Source organism: Coregonus lavaretus, assembly GCF_964263955.1.
Source record: "Coregonus lavaretus genome assembly, contig: HAP1_SCAFFOLD_689, whole genome shotgun sequence".
NCBI lineage: Eukaryota > Metazoa > Chordata > Actinopteri > Salmoniformes > Salmonidae > Coregonus > Coregonus lavaretus.
Genome location: NW_028165939.1, coordinates 151,869 through 166,632, shown reverse-complemented (window position 1 = coordinate 166,632; position 14,764 = coordinate 151,869). Strand labels below are relative to the sequence as shown.

The window sequence follows — 14,764 nt, the reverse complement described above, 5'->3', positions numbered from 1 at the left end:
GTGAGGATAGGAGCAGTGTGATAGGGGACATGGTGTGGGTAAGGATAGGAGCAGTGTGATAGGAGACATGGTGTGGGTAAGGATAGGAGCAGTGTGATAGTGGACATGGTGTGGGTAAGGATAGGAGCAGTGTGATAGGGGACATGGTGTGAGGATAGGAGCAGTGTGATAGGGGACATGGTGTGGGTAAGGATAGGAGCAGTGTGATAGGGGACATGGTGTGGGTAAGGATAGGAGCAGTGTGATAGGGGACATGGTGTGGGTAAGGATAGGAGCAGTGTGATAGGGGACATGGTGTGAGGATAGGAGCAGTGTGATAGGAGACATGGTGTGAGGATAGGAGCAGTGTGATAGGGGACATGGTGTGAGGATAGGAGCAGTGTGATAGGGGACATGGTGTGAGGATAGGAGCAGTGTGATAGGAGACATGTGTGAGGATAGGAGCAGTGTGATGGGAACACGGTGTGAGGATAGGAGCAGTGTGATAGGGGACATGGTGTGAGGATAGGAGCAGTGTGATAGGGGACATGGTGTGGGTAAGGATAGGAGCAGTGTGATAGGGGACATGGTGTGGGTAAGGATAGGAGCAGTGTGATAGGGGACATGGTGTGGGTAAGGATAGGAGCAGTGTGATAGGGGACATGGTGTGAGGATAGGAGCAGTGTGATAGGGGACATGGTGTGAGGATAGGAGCAGAGTGATAGGGGACATGGTGTGGGTAAGGATAGGAGCAGTGTGATAGGGGACATGGTGTGGGTAAGGATAGGAGCAGTGTGATAGGAGACATGGTGTGGGTAAGGATAGGAGCAGTGTGATAGGGGACATGGTGTGAGGATAGGAGCAGTGTGATAGGGGACATGGTGTGAGGATAGGAGCAGTGTGATAGGGGACATGGTGTGGGTAAGGATAGGAGCAGTGTGATAGGGGACATGGTGTGAGGATAGGAGCAGTGTGATAGGGGACATGGTGTGAGGATAGGAGCAGTGTGATAGGGGACATGGTGTGAGGATAGGAGCAGTGTGATAGGGGACATGGTGTGAGGATAGGAGCAGTGTGATAGGGGACATGGTGTGGGTAAGGATAGGAGCAGTGTGATAGGGGACATGGTGTGGGTAAGGATAGGAGCAGTGTGATAGGAGACATGGTGTGGGTAAGGATAGGAGCAGTGTGATAGGGGACATGGTGTGAGGAAAGGAGCAGTGTGATAGGGGACATGGTGTGAGGATAGGAGCAGTGTGATAGGGGACATGGTGTGGGTAAGGATAGGAGCAGTGTGATAGGGGACATGGTGTGAGGATAGGAGCAGTGTGATAGGGGACATGGTGTGAGGATAGGAGCAGTGTGATAGGAGACATGGTGTGAGGATTGGAGCAGTGTGATAGGGGACATGGTGTGGGGATAGGAGCAGTGTGATAGGAGACATGGTGTGAGGATAGGAGCAGTGTGATAGGAGACATGGTGTGAGGATAGGAGCAGTGTGATAGGAGACATGGTGTGAGGATAGGAGCAGTGTGATAGGGGACATGGTGTGAGGATAGGAGCAGTGTGATAGGGGACATGGTGTGGGTAAGGATAGGAGCAGTGTGATAGGGGACATGGTGTGGGTAAGGATAGGAGCAGTGTGATAGGGGACATGGTGTGGGTAAGGATAGGAGCAGTGTGATAGGGGACATGGTGTGAGGATAGGAGCAGTGTGATAGGAGACATGGTGTGAGGATAGGAGCAGTGTGATAGGGGACATGGTGTGAGGATAGGAGCAGTGTGATAGGGGACATGGTGTGAGGATAGGAGCAGTGTGATAGGAGACATGTGTGAGGATAGGAGCAGTGTGATGGGAACACGGTGTGAGGATAGGAGCAGTGTGATAGGGGACATGGTGTGAGGATAGGAGCAGTGTGATAGGGGACATGGTGTGGGTAAGGATAGGAGCAGTGTGATAGGGGACATGGTGTGGGTAAGGATAGGAGCAGTGTGATAGGGGACATGGTGTGGGTAAGGATAGGAGCAGTGTGATAGGGGACATGGTGTGAGGATAGGAGCAGTGTGATAGGGGACATGGTGTGAGGATAGGAGCAGAGTGATAGGGGACATGGTGTGGGTAAGGATAGGAGCAGTGTGATAGGGGACATGGTGTGGGTAAGGATAGGAGCAGTGTGATAGGAGACATGGTGTGGGTAAGGATAGGAGCAGTGTGATAGGGGACATGGTGTGAGGATAGGAGCAGTGTGATAGGGGACATGGTGTGGGTAAGGATAGGAGCAGTGTGATAGGGGACATGGTGTGGGTAAGGATAGGAGCAGTGTGATAGGGGACATGGTGTGAGGATAGGAGCAGTGTGATAGGGGACATGGTGTGAGGATAGGAGCAGTGTGATAGGGGACATGGTGTGAGGATAGGAGCAGTGTGATAGGGGACATGGTGTGAGGATAGGAGCAGTGTGATAGGGGACATGGTGTGGGTAAGGATAGGAGCAGTGTGATAGGGGACATGGTGTGGGTAAGGATAGGAGCAGTGTGGTAGGAGACATGGTGTGGGTAAGGATAGGAGCAGTGTGATAGGGGACATGGTGTGAGGAAAGGAGCAGTGTGATAGGGGACATGGTGTGAGGATAGGAGCAGTGTGATAGGGGACATGGTGTGGGTAAGGATAGGAGCAGTGTGATAGGGGACATGGTGTGAGGATAGGAGCAGTGTGATAGGGGACATGGTGTGAGGATAGGAGCAGTGTGATAGGGGACATGGTGTGAGGATAGGAGCAGTGTGATAGGGGACATGGTGTGAGGATAGGAGCAGTGTGATAGGGGACATGGTGTGAGGATAGGAGCAGTGTGATAGGGGACATGGTGTGAGGATAGGAGCAGTGTGATAGGGGACATGGTGTGAGGATAGGAGCAGTGTGATAGGAGACATGGTGTGAGGATAGGAGCAGTGTGATAGGGGACATGGTGTGAGGATAGGAGCAGTGTGATAGGGGACATGGTGTGAGGATAGGAGCAGTGTGATAGGGGACATGGTGTGAGGATAGGAGCAGTGTGATAGGGGACATGGTGTGGGTAAGGATAGGAGCAGTGTGATAGGAGACATGGTGTGGGTAAGGATAGGAGCAGTGTGATAGGGGACATGGTGTGAGGAAAGGAGCAGTGTGATAGGGGACATGGTGTGAGGATAGGAGCAGTGTGATAGGGGACATGGTGTGGGTAAGGATAGGAGCAGTGTGATAGGGGACATGGTGTGAGGATAGGAGCAGTGTGATAGGGGACATGGTGTGAGGATAGGAGCAGTGTGATAGGGGACATGGTGTGAGGATAGGAGCAGTGTGATAGGGGACATGATGTGAGGATAGGAGCAGTGTGATAGGGGACATGGTGTGAGGATAGGAGCAGTGTGATAGGGGACATGGTGTGAGGATAGGAGCAGTGTGATAGGAGACATGGTGTGAGGATTGGAGCAGTGTGATAGGGGACATGGTGTGGGGATAGGAGCAGTGTGATAGGAGACATGGTGTGAGGATAGGAGCAGTGTGATAGGAGACATGGTGTGAGGATAGGAGCAGTGTGATAGGAGACATGGTGTGAGGATAGGAGCAGTGTGATAGGGGACATGGTGTGAGGATAGGAGCAGTGTGATAGGGGACATGGTGTGGGTAAGGATAGGAGCAGTGTGATAGGGGACATGGTGTGGGTAAGGATAGGAGCAGTGTGATAGGGGACATGGTGTGAGGATAGGAGCAGTGTGATAGGGGACATGGTGTGAGGATAGGAGCAGTGTGATAGGGGACATGGTGTGAGGATAGGAGCAGTGTGATAGGGGACATGGTGTGAGGATAGGAGCAGTGTGATAGGGGACATGGTGTGAGGATAGGAGCAGTGTGATAGGGGACATGGTGTGGGTAAGGGATAGGAACAGTGTGATAGGGGACATGGTGTGAGGATAGGAGCAGTGTGATAGGGGACATGGTGTGGGTAAGGATAGGAGCAGTGTGATAGGGGAAATGGTGTGAGGATAGGAGCAGTGTGATGGGGACATGGTGTGGGTAAGGATAGGAGCAGTGTGATAGGGGACATGGTGTGGGTAAGGATAGGAGCAGAGTGATAGGGGACATGGTGTGAGGATAGGAGCAGTGTGATAGGGGACATGGTGTGAGGATAGGAGCAGTGTGATAGGGGACATGGTGTGAGGATAGGAGCAGTGTGATAGGGGACATGGTGTGAGGATAGGAGCAGTGTGATAGGGGACATGGTGTGAGGATAGGAGCAGTGTGATAGGGGACATGGTGTGAGGATAGGAACAGTGTGATAGGGGACATGGTGTGAGGATAGGAGCAGTGTGATAGGGGACATGGTGTGAGGATAGGAGCAGTGTGATAGGGGACATGGTGTGAGGATAGGAACAGTGTGATAGGGGACATGGTGTGAGGATTGGAGCAGTGTGATAGGAGACATGGTGTGGGTAAGGATAGGAGCAGTGTGATAGGGGACATGGTGTGAGGATAGGAGCAGTGTGATAGGAGACATGGTGTGAGGATAGGAGCAGTGTGATAGGGGACATGGTGTGAGGATAGGAGCAGTGTGATAGGGGACATGGTGTGGGTAAGGATAGGAGCAGTGTGATAGGGGACATGGTGTGGGTGAGGATAGGAGCAGTGTGATAGGGGACATGGTGTGAGGATAGGAGCAGTGTGATAGGGGACATGGTGTGAGGATAGGAGCAGTGTGATAGGGGACATGGTGTGAGGATAGGAGCAGTGTGATAGGGGACATGGTGTGAGGATAGGAGCAGTGTGATAGGGGACATGGTGTGAGGATAGGAGCAGTGTGATAGGGGACATGGTGTGGGTAAGGGATAGGAACAGTGTGATAGGGGACATGGTGTGAGGATAGGAGCAGTGTGATAGGGGACATGGTGTGGGTAAGGATAGGAGCAGTGTGATAGGGGAAATGGTGTGAGGATAGGAGCAGTGTGATGGGGACATGGTGTGGGTAAGGATAGGAGCAGTGTGATAGGGGACATGGTGTGGGTAAGGATAGGAGCAGAGTGATAGGGGACATGGTGTGAGGATAGGAGCAGTGTGATAGGGGACATGGTGTGAGGATAGGAGCAGTGTGATAGGGGACATGGTGTGAGGATAGGAGCAGTGTGATAGGGGACATGGTGTGAGGATAGGAGCAGTGTGATAGGGGACATGGTGTGAGGATAGGAGCAGTGTGATAGGGGACATGGTGTGAGGATAGGAACAGTGTGATAGGGGACATGGTGTGGGTAAGGATAGGAGCAGTGTGATAGTGGACATGGTGTGGGTAAGGATAGGAGCAGTGTGATAGGGGACATGGTGTGAGGATAGGAGCAGTGTGATAGGGGACATGGTGTGGGTAAGGATAGGAGCAGTGTGATAGGGGACATGGTGTGGGTAAGGATAGGAGCAGTGTGATAGGGGACATGGTGTGGGTAAGGATAGGAGCAGTGTGATAGGGGACATGGTGTGAGGATAGGAGCAGTGTGATAGGAGACATGGTGTGAGGATAGGAGCAGTGTGATAGGGGACATGGTGTGAGGATAGGAGCAGTGTGATAGGGGACATGGTGTGAGGATAGGAGCAGTGTGATAGGAGACATGTGTGAGGATAGGAGCAGTGTGATGGGAACACGGTGTGAGGATAGGAGCAGTGTGATAGGGGACATGGTGTGAGGATAGGAGCAGTGTGATAGGGGACATGGTGTGGGTAAGGATAGGAGCAGTGTGATAGGGGACATGGTGTGGGTAAGGATAGGAGCAGTGTGATAGGGGACATGGTGTGGGTAAGGATAGGAGCAGTGTGATAGGGGACATGGTGTGAGGATAGGAGCAGTGTGATAGGGGACATGGTGTGAGGATAGGAGCAGAGTGATAGGGGACATGGTGTGGGTAAGGATAGGAGCAGTGTGATAGGGGACATGGTGTGGGTAAGGATAGGAGCAGTGTGATAGGAGACATGGTGTGGGTAAGGATAGGAGCAGTGTGATAGGGGACATGGTGTGAGGATAGGAGCAGTGTGATAGGGGACATGGTGTGAGGATAGGAGCAGTGTGATAGGGGACATGGTGTGGGTAAGGATAGGAGCAGTGTGATAGGGGACATGGTGTGAGGATAGGAGCAGTGTGATAGGGGACATGGTGTGAGGATAGGAGCAGTGTGATAGGGGACATGGTGTGAGGATAGGAGCAGTGTGATAGGGGACATGGTGTGAGGATAGGAGCAGTGTGATAGGGGACATGGTGTGGGTAAGGATAGGAGCAGTGTGATAGGGGACATGGTGTGGGTAAGGATAGGAGCAGTGTGATAGGAGACATGGTGTGGGTAAGGATAGGAGCAGTGTGATAGGGGACATGGTGTGAGGAAAGGAGCAGTGTGATAGGGGACATGGTGTGAGGATAGGAGCAGTGTGATAGGGGACATGGTGTGGGTAAGGATAGGAGCAGTGTGATAGGGGACATGGTGTGAGGATAGGAGCAGTGTGATAGGGGACATGGTGTGAGGATAGGAGCAGTGTGATAGGAGACATGGTGTGAGGATTGGAGCAGTGTGATAGGGGACATGGTGTGGGGATAGGAGCAGTGTGATAGGAGACATGGTGTGAGGATAGGAGCAGTGTGATAGGAGACATGGTGTGAGGATAGGAGCAGTGTGATAGGAGACATGGTGTGAGGATAGGAGCAGTGTGATAGGGGACATGGTGTGAGGATAGGAGCAGTGTGATAGGGGACATGGTGTGGGTAAGGATAGGAGCAGTGTGATAGGGGACATGGTGTGGGTAAGGATAGGAGCAGTGTGATAGGGGACATGGTGTGGGTAAGGATAGGAGCAGTGTGATAGGGGACATGGTGTGAGGATAGGAGCAGTGTGATAGGAGACATGGTGTGAGGATAGGAGCAGTGTGATAGGGGACATGGTGTGAGGATAGGAGCAGTGTGATAGGGGACATGGTGTGAGGATAGGAGCAGTGTGATAGGAGACATGTGTGAGGATAGGAGCAGTGTGATGGGAACACGGTGTGAGGATAGGAGCAGTGTGATAGGGGACATGGTGTGAGGATAGGAGCAGTGTGATAGGGGACATGGTGTGGGTAAGGATAGGAGCAGTGTGATAGGGGACATGGTGTGGGTAAGGATAGGAGCAGTGTGATAGGGGACATGGTGTGGGTAAGGATAGGAGCAGTGTGATAGGGGACATGGTGTGAGGATAGGAGCAGTGTGATAGGGGACATGGTGTGAGGATAGGAGCAGAGTGATAGGGGACATGGTGTGGGTAAGGATAGGAGCAGTGTGATAGGGGACATGGTGTGGGTAAGGATAGGAGCAGTGTGATAGGAGACATGGTGTGGGTAAGGATAGGAGCAGTGTGATAGGGGACATGGTGTGAGGATAGGAGCAGTGTGATAGGGGACATGGTGTGGGTAAGGATAGGAGCAGTGTGATAGGGGACATGGTGTGGGTAAGGATAGGAGCAGTGTGATAGGGGACATGGTGTGAGGATAGGAGCAGTGTGATAGGGGACATGGTGTGAGGATAGGAGCAGTGTGATAGGGGACATGGTGTGAGGATAGGAGCAGTGTGATAGGGGACATGGTGTGAGGATAGGAGCAGTGTGATAGGGGACATGGTGTGGGTAAGGATAGGAGCAGTGTGATAGGGGACATGGTGTGGGTAAGGATAGGAGCAGTGTGGTAGGAGACATGGTGTGGGTAAGGATAGGAGCAGTGTGATAGGGGACATGGTGTGAGGAAAGGAGCAGTGTGATAGGGGACATGGTGTGAGGATAGGAGCAGTGTGATAGGGGACATGGTGTGGGTAAGGATAGGAGCAGTGTGATAGGGGACATGGTGTGAGGATAGGAGCAGTGTGATAGGGGACATGGTGTGAGGATAGGAGCAGTGTGATAGGGGACATGGTGTGAGGATAGGAGCAGTGTGATAGGGGACATGGTGTGAGGATAGGAGCAGTGTGATAGGGGACATGGTGTGAGGATAGGAGCAGTGTGATAGGGGACATGGTGTGAGGATAGGAGCAGTGTGATAGGGGACATGGTGTGAGGATAGGAGCAGTGTGATAGGAGACATGGTGTGAGGATAGGAGCAGTGTGATAGGGGACATGGTGTGAGGATAGGAGCAGTGTGATAGGGGACATGGTGTGAGGATAGGAGCAGTGTGATAGGGGACATGGTGTGAGGATAGGAGCAGTGTGATAGGGGACATGGTGTGGGTAAGGATAGGAGCAGTGTGATAGGAGACATGGTGTGGGTAAGGATAGGAGCAGTGTGATAGGGGACATGGTGTGAGGAAAGGAGCAGTGTGATAGGGGACATGGTGTGAGGATAGGAGCAGTGTGATAGGGGACATGGTGTGGGTAAGGATAGGAGCAGTGTGATAGGGGACATGGTGTGAGGATAGGAGCAGTGTGATAGGGGACATGGTGTGAGGATAGGAGCAGTGTGATAGGGGACATGGTGTGAGGATAGGAGCAGTGTGATAGGGGACATGATGTGAGGATAGGAGCAGTGTGATAGGGGACATGGTGTGAGGATAGGAGCAGTGTGATAGGGGACATGGTGTGAGGATAGGAGCAGTGTGATAGGAGACATGGTGTGAGGATTGGAGCAGTGTGATAGGGGACATGGTGTGGGGATAGGAGCAGTGTGATAGGAGACATGGTGTGAGGATAGGAGCAGTGTGATAGGAGACATGGTGTGAGGATAGGAGCAGTGTGATAGGAGACATGGTGTGAGGATAGGAGCAGTGTGATAGGGGACATGGTGTGAGGATAGGAGCAGTGTGATAGGGGACATGGTGTGGGTAAGGATAGGAGCAGTGTGATAGGGGACATGGTGTGGGTAAGGATAGGAGCAGTGTGATAGGGGACATGGTGTGAGGATAGGAGCAGTGTGATAGGGGACATGGTGTGAGGATAGGAGCAGTGTGATAGGGGACATGGTGTGAGGATAGGAGCAGTGTGATAGGGGACATGGTGTGAGGATAGGAGCAGTGTGATAGGGGACATGGTGTGAGGATAGGAGCAGTGTGATAGGGGACATGGTGTGGGTAAGGGATAGGAACAGTGTGATAGGGGACATGGTGTGAGGATAGGAGCAGTGTGATAGGGGACATGGTGTGGGTAAGGATAGGAGCAGTGTGATAGGGGAAATGGTGTGAGGATAGGAGCAGTGTGATGGGGACATGGTGTGGGTAAGGATAGGAGCAGTGTGATAGGGGACATGGTGTGGGTAAGGATAGGAGCAGAGTGATAGGGGACATGGTGTGAGGATAGGAGCAGTGTGATAGGGGACATGGTGTGAGGATAGGAGCAGTGTGATAGGGGACATGGTGTGAGGATAGGAGCAGTGTGATAGGGGACATGGTGTGAGGATAGGAGCAGTGTGATAGGGGACATGGTGTGAGGATAGGAGCAGTGTGATAGGGGACATGGTGTGAGGATAGGAACAGTGTGATAGGGGACATGGTGTGAGGATAGGAGCAGTGTGATAGGGGACATGGTGTGAGGATAGGAGCAGTGTGATAGGGGACATGGTGTGAGGATAGGAACAGTGTGATAGGGGACATGGTGTGAGGATTGGAGCAGTGTGATAGGAGACATGGTGTGGGTAAGGATAGGAGCAGTGTGATAGGGGACATGGTGTGAGGATAGGAGCAGTGTGATAGGAGACATGGTGTGAGGATAGGAGCAGTGTGATAGGGGACATGGTGTGAGGATAGGAGCAGTGTGATAGGGGACATGGTGTGGGTAAGGATAGGAGCAGTGTGATAGGGGACATGGTGTGGGTGAGGATAGGAGCAGTGTGATAGGGGACATGGTGTGAGGATAGGAGCAGTGTGATAGGGGACATGGTGTGAGGATAGGAGCAGTGTGATAGGGGACATGGTGTGAGGATAGGAGCAGTGTGATAGGGGACATGGTGTGAGGATAGGAGCAGTGTGATAGGGGACATGGTGTGAGGATAGGAGCAGTGTGATAGGGGACATGGTGTGGGTAAGGGATAGGAACAGTGTGATAGGGGACATGGTGTGAGGATAGGAGCAGTGTGATAGGGGACATGGTGTGGGTAAGGATAGGAGCAGTGTGATAGGGGAAATGGTGTGAGGATAGGAGCAGTGTGATGGGGACATGGTGTGGGTAAGGATAGGAGCAGTGTGATAGGGGACATGGTGTGGGTAAGGATAGGAGCAGAGTGATAGGGGACATGGTGTGAGGATAGGAGCAGTGTGATAGGGGACATGGTGTGAGGATAGGAGCAGTGTGATAGGGGACATGGTGTGAGGATAGGAGCAGTGTGATAGGGGACATGGTGTGAGGATAGGAGCAGTGTGATAGGGGACATGGTGTGAGGATAGGAGCAGTGTGATAGGGGACATGGTGTGAGGATAGGAACAGTGTGATAGGGGACATGGTGTGAGGATAGGAGCAGTGTGATAGGGGACATGGTGTGAGGATAGGAGCAGTGTGATAGGGGACATGGTGTGGGTAAGGATAGGAGCAGTGTGATAGGGGACATGGTGTGAGGATAGGAGCAGTGTGATAGGGGACATGGTGTGAGGATAGGAACAGTGTGATAGGGGACATGGTGTGAGGATAGGAACAGTGTGATAGGGGACATGGTGTGAGGATTGGAGCAGTGTGATAGGAGACATGGTGTGGGTAAAGCACAGCTCCATTACCAACTGCCCTCTGATCCCCAGGCTGTAAGAGGGACAGAGCAGGAATGAGACGGGGCAACAGGCACCAGAGATCATCATGCTGCTGGGAGAGTCTTACCGGTCAGGGACCCCCTTCTCTGGCCAGGGGAGAGTGAAAGACATTCTAGCATGGAATACACAAGGCAGAGGGATGAAGGGTTAAATTAAGGTACAGCGATGAGGGGTTAAATTAAGGCACAGCAATGAGGGGGTTAAATTAAGGCACAACGATGAGGGGGTTAAATTAAGGCACAGCAATGAGGGGGTTAAATTAAGGCACAACGATGAGGGGTTAAATTAAGGTACAGCGATGAGGGGTTAAATTAAGGCACAATGAGATGAGGGGGTTAAATTAAGGCACAGCAATGAGGGGTTCAATTAAGGCACAATGAGATGAGGGGGTTAAATTAAGGCACAATGAGATGAGGGTGTTAAATTAAGGCACAGCGATGAGGGGGTTAAATTAAGGCACAGCAATGAGGGGTTAAATTAAGGCACAACGATGAGGGGTTCAATTAAGGCACAATGAGATGAGGGTGTTAAATTAAGGCACAGCGATGAGGGGGTTAAATTAAGGCACAGCAATGAGGGGTTAAATTAAGGCACAACGATGAGGGGTTAAATTAAGGTACAGCGATGAGGGGTTCAATTAAGGCACAATGAGATGAGGGGGTTAAATTAAGGCACAGCGATGAGGGGTTAAATTAAGGCACAATGAGATGAGGGGGTTAAATTAAGGCACAGCAATGAGGGGTTCAATTAAGGCACAGCGATGAGGGGTTCAATTAAGGCACAATGAGATGAGGGGGTTAAATTAAGGCACAGCAATGAGGGGTTCAATTAAGGCACAATGAGATGAGGGGGTTAAATTAAGGCACAGCGATGAGGGGTAAAATTAAGGCACAACGATGAGGGGTTAAATTAAGGCACAACGATGAGGGGGTTAAATTAAGGCACAGCAATGAGGGGTTAAATTAAGGCACAACGATGAGGGGTTAAATTAAGGCACAACGATGAGGGGTTCAATTAAGGCACAATGAGATGAGGGGGTTAAATTAAGGCACAGCGATGAGGGGTTAAATTAAGGCACAATGAGATGAGGGGTTCAATTAAGGCACAGCAATGAGGGGTTCAATTAAGGCACAATGAGATGAGGGGGTTAAATTAAGGCACAGCGATGAGGGGTTCAATTAAGGCACAATGAGATGAGGGGGTTAAATTAAGGCACAGCAATGAGGGGTTAAATTAAGGCACAGCGATGAGGGGTTCAATTAAGGCACAATGAGATGAGGGGGTTAAATTAAGGCACAGCAATGAGGGGTTCAATTAAGGCACAATGAGATGAGGGGGTTAAATTAAGGCATAAAGATTAGGGGTTAAATTAAGGCACAATGATGAGGGGTTAAATTAAGACACAATGAGATGAGGGGGTTAAATTAAGGCACAATGAGATGAGGGGGTTAAATTAAGGCACAACGATGAGGGGGTTAAATTAAGGCACAACGATGAGGAGTTAAATTAAGGCACAATGAGATGAGGGGGTTAAATTAAGGCACAGCAATGAAGGGTTAAATTAAGGCGCAATGAGATTAGGGGGTTAAATTAAGGCACAGCGATGAGGGGTTAAATTAAGGCACAATGAGATGAGGGGGTTAAATTAAGGCACAGCAATGAGGGGTTAAATTAAGGCACAGCGATGAGGGGTTCAATTAAGGCACAATGAGATGAGGGGGTTAAATTAAGGCACAGCAATGAGGGGTTCAATTAAGGCACAATGAGATGAGGGGGTTAAATTAAGGCACAATGATGAGGGGTTAAATTAAGGCACAATGAGATGAGGGGGTTAAATTAAGGCACAATGAGATGAGGGGTTCAATTAAGGCACAATGAGATGAGGGGGTTAAATTAAGGTACAACGATAAGGGGTTAAATTAAGGCACAATGAGATGAGGGGGTTAAATTAAGGCACAGCAATGAAGGGTTAAATTAAGGCGCAATGAGATGAGGGGGTTAAATTAAGGCACAGCGATGAGGGGTTAAATTAAGGCACAATGAGATGAGGGGGTTAAATTAAGGCACAGCAATGAGGGGTTAAATTAAGGCACAGCGATGAGGGGTTCAATTAAGGCACAACGATGAGGGGTTTAAATTAAGGCACAGCAATGAGGGGTTCAATTAAGGCACAATGAGATGAGGGGGTTAAATTAAGGCACAGCAATGAGGGGTTCAATTAAGGCACAATGAGATGAGGGGGTTAAATTAAGGCATAAAGATTAGGGGTTAAATTAAGGCACAATGATGAGGGGTTAAATTAAGGCACAATGAGATGAGGGGGTTAAATTAAGGCACAATGAGATGAGGGGGTTAAATTAAGGCACAACGATGAGGGGGTTAAATTAAGGCACAACGATGAGGGGTTAAATTAAGGCACAATGAGATGAGGGGTTAAATTAAGGCACAATGAGATGAGGGGGTTAAATTAAGGCACAGCAATGAGGGGTTAAATTAAGGCACAGCGATGAGGGGGTTAAATTAAGGTACAGCGATGAGGGGTTAAATTAAGGCACAGCGATGAGGGGGTTAAATTAAGGCACAACGATGAGGGGTTAAATTAAGGCACAATGAGATGAGGGGTTAAATTAAGGCACAGCAATGAGGGGTTAAATTAAGGCACAATGAGATGAGGGGGTTAAATTAAGGCACAGCGATGAGGGGTTAAATTAAGGCACAGCAATGAGGGGTTAAATTAAGGCACGATGAGGGGGTTAAATTAAGGCACAACGATGAGGGGTTAAATTAAGGCGCAATGAGATGAGGGGGTTAAATTAAGGCACAGCGATGAAGGGTTAAATTAAGGCACAATGAAATGAGGGGGTTAAATTAAGGCACAGCGATGAGGGGTTAAATTAAGGCACAACGATGAGGGGTTAAATTAAGGCACAACGATGAGGGGTTAAATTAAGGCACAGCAATGAGGGGTTAAATTAAGGCACAATGAGATGAGGGGGTTAAATTAAGGCACAACGATGAGGGGTTAAATTAAGGCACAATGAGATGAGGGGGTTAAATTAAGGCACAGCGATGAGGGGTTAAATTAAGGCACAACGATGAGGGGTTAAATTAAGGCACAACGATGAGGGGTTAAATTAAGGCACAGCAATGAGGGGTTAAATTAAGGCACAATGAGATGAGGGGGTTAAATTAAGGCACAACGATGAGGGGTTAAATTAAGGCACAATGAGATGAGGGGGTTAAATTAAGGCACAACGATGAGGGGTTAAATTAAGGCACAACGATGAGGGGTTAAATTAAGGCGCAATGAGATGAGGGGGTTAAATTAAGGCACAGCGATGAGGGGTTAAATTAAGGCACAACGATGAGGGGTTAAATTAAGGCACAACGATGAGGGGTTAAATTAAGGCGCAATGAGATGAGGGGGTTAAATTAAGGCACAGCGATGAGGGGTTAAATTAAGGCACAACGATGAGGGGTTAAATTAAGGCACAACGATGAGGGGTTAAATTAAGGCACAGCAATGAGGGGTTAAATTAAGGCACAACGAGATGAGGGGGTTAAATTAAGGCACAACGATGAGGGGTTAAATTAAGGCACAATGAGATGAGGGGGTTAAATTAAGGCACAACGATGAGGGGTTAAATTAAGGCACAACGATGAGGGGTTAAATTAAGGCGCAATGAGATGAGGGGGTTAAATTAAGGCACAGCGATGAGGGGTTAAATTAAGGCACAACGATGAGGGGTTCAATTAAGGCACAGCAATGAGGGGTTAAATTAAGGCACAACGATGAGGGGTTAAATTAAGGCACAACGATGAGGGGTTTAATTAATTAAGTCATTATGAAAATTGAATTACAGGAGTGAAGTCCATCATTATCCCCTGATTAGATATAAATAACACAAATTACTCAAGGGAGGGATGAGTCCTGAGCAAGGAAGGCTTTAATGAAGGCATGTTTTTAATATGACCATGTTAGGACAGGATCTTACCTGTCCATATTAACAGACAGTAGGAGGAGGATCTTAC

General features: G+C 49.8%; 1 protein-coding gene across 3 annotated transcripts in view; it reads right to left on the bottom strand.

Moving 5' to 3' along the window:
* The window catches only part of LOC311115274 (TBC1 domain family member 23), a 117,359-nt gene that overhangs the window by 53,268 nt on the left and 49,327 nt on the right, over positions 1 to 14,764 (bottom strand). For 2 of the 3 annotated variants that reach the window (XR_014611210.1, XM_084190470.1), the window contains exon 15: positions 10,800 to 10,844. The exons of the other annotated variant lie outside the window; for it this stretch is intronic. Coding sequence is in view for 1 of the 2 variants with exons in the window: in XM_084190470.1 (XP_084046596.1) it covers positions 10,800 to 10,844 (45 nt within the window). In the remaining variant the exon portion in view is untranslated. The remainder of the gene's footprint in view (positions 1 to 10,799; positions 10,845 to 14,764) is intronic. 3 annotated transcript variants of the gene reach the window in all.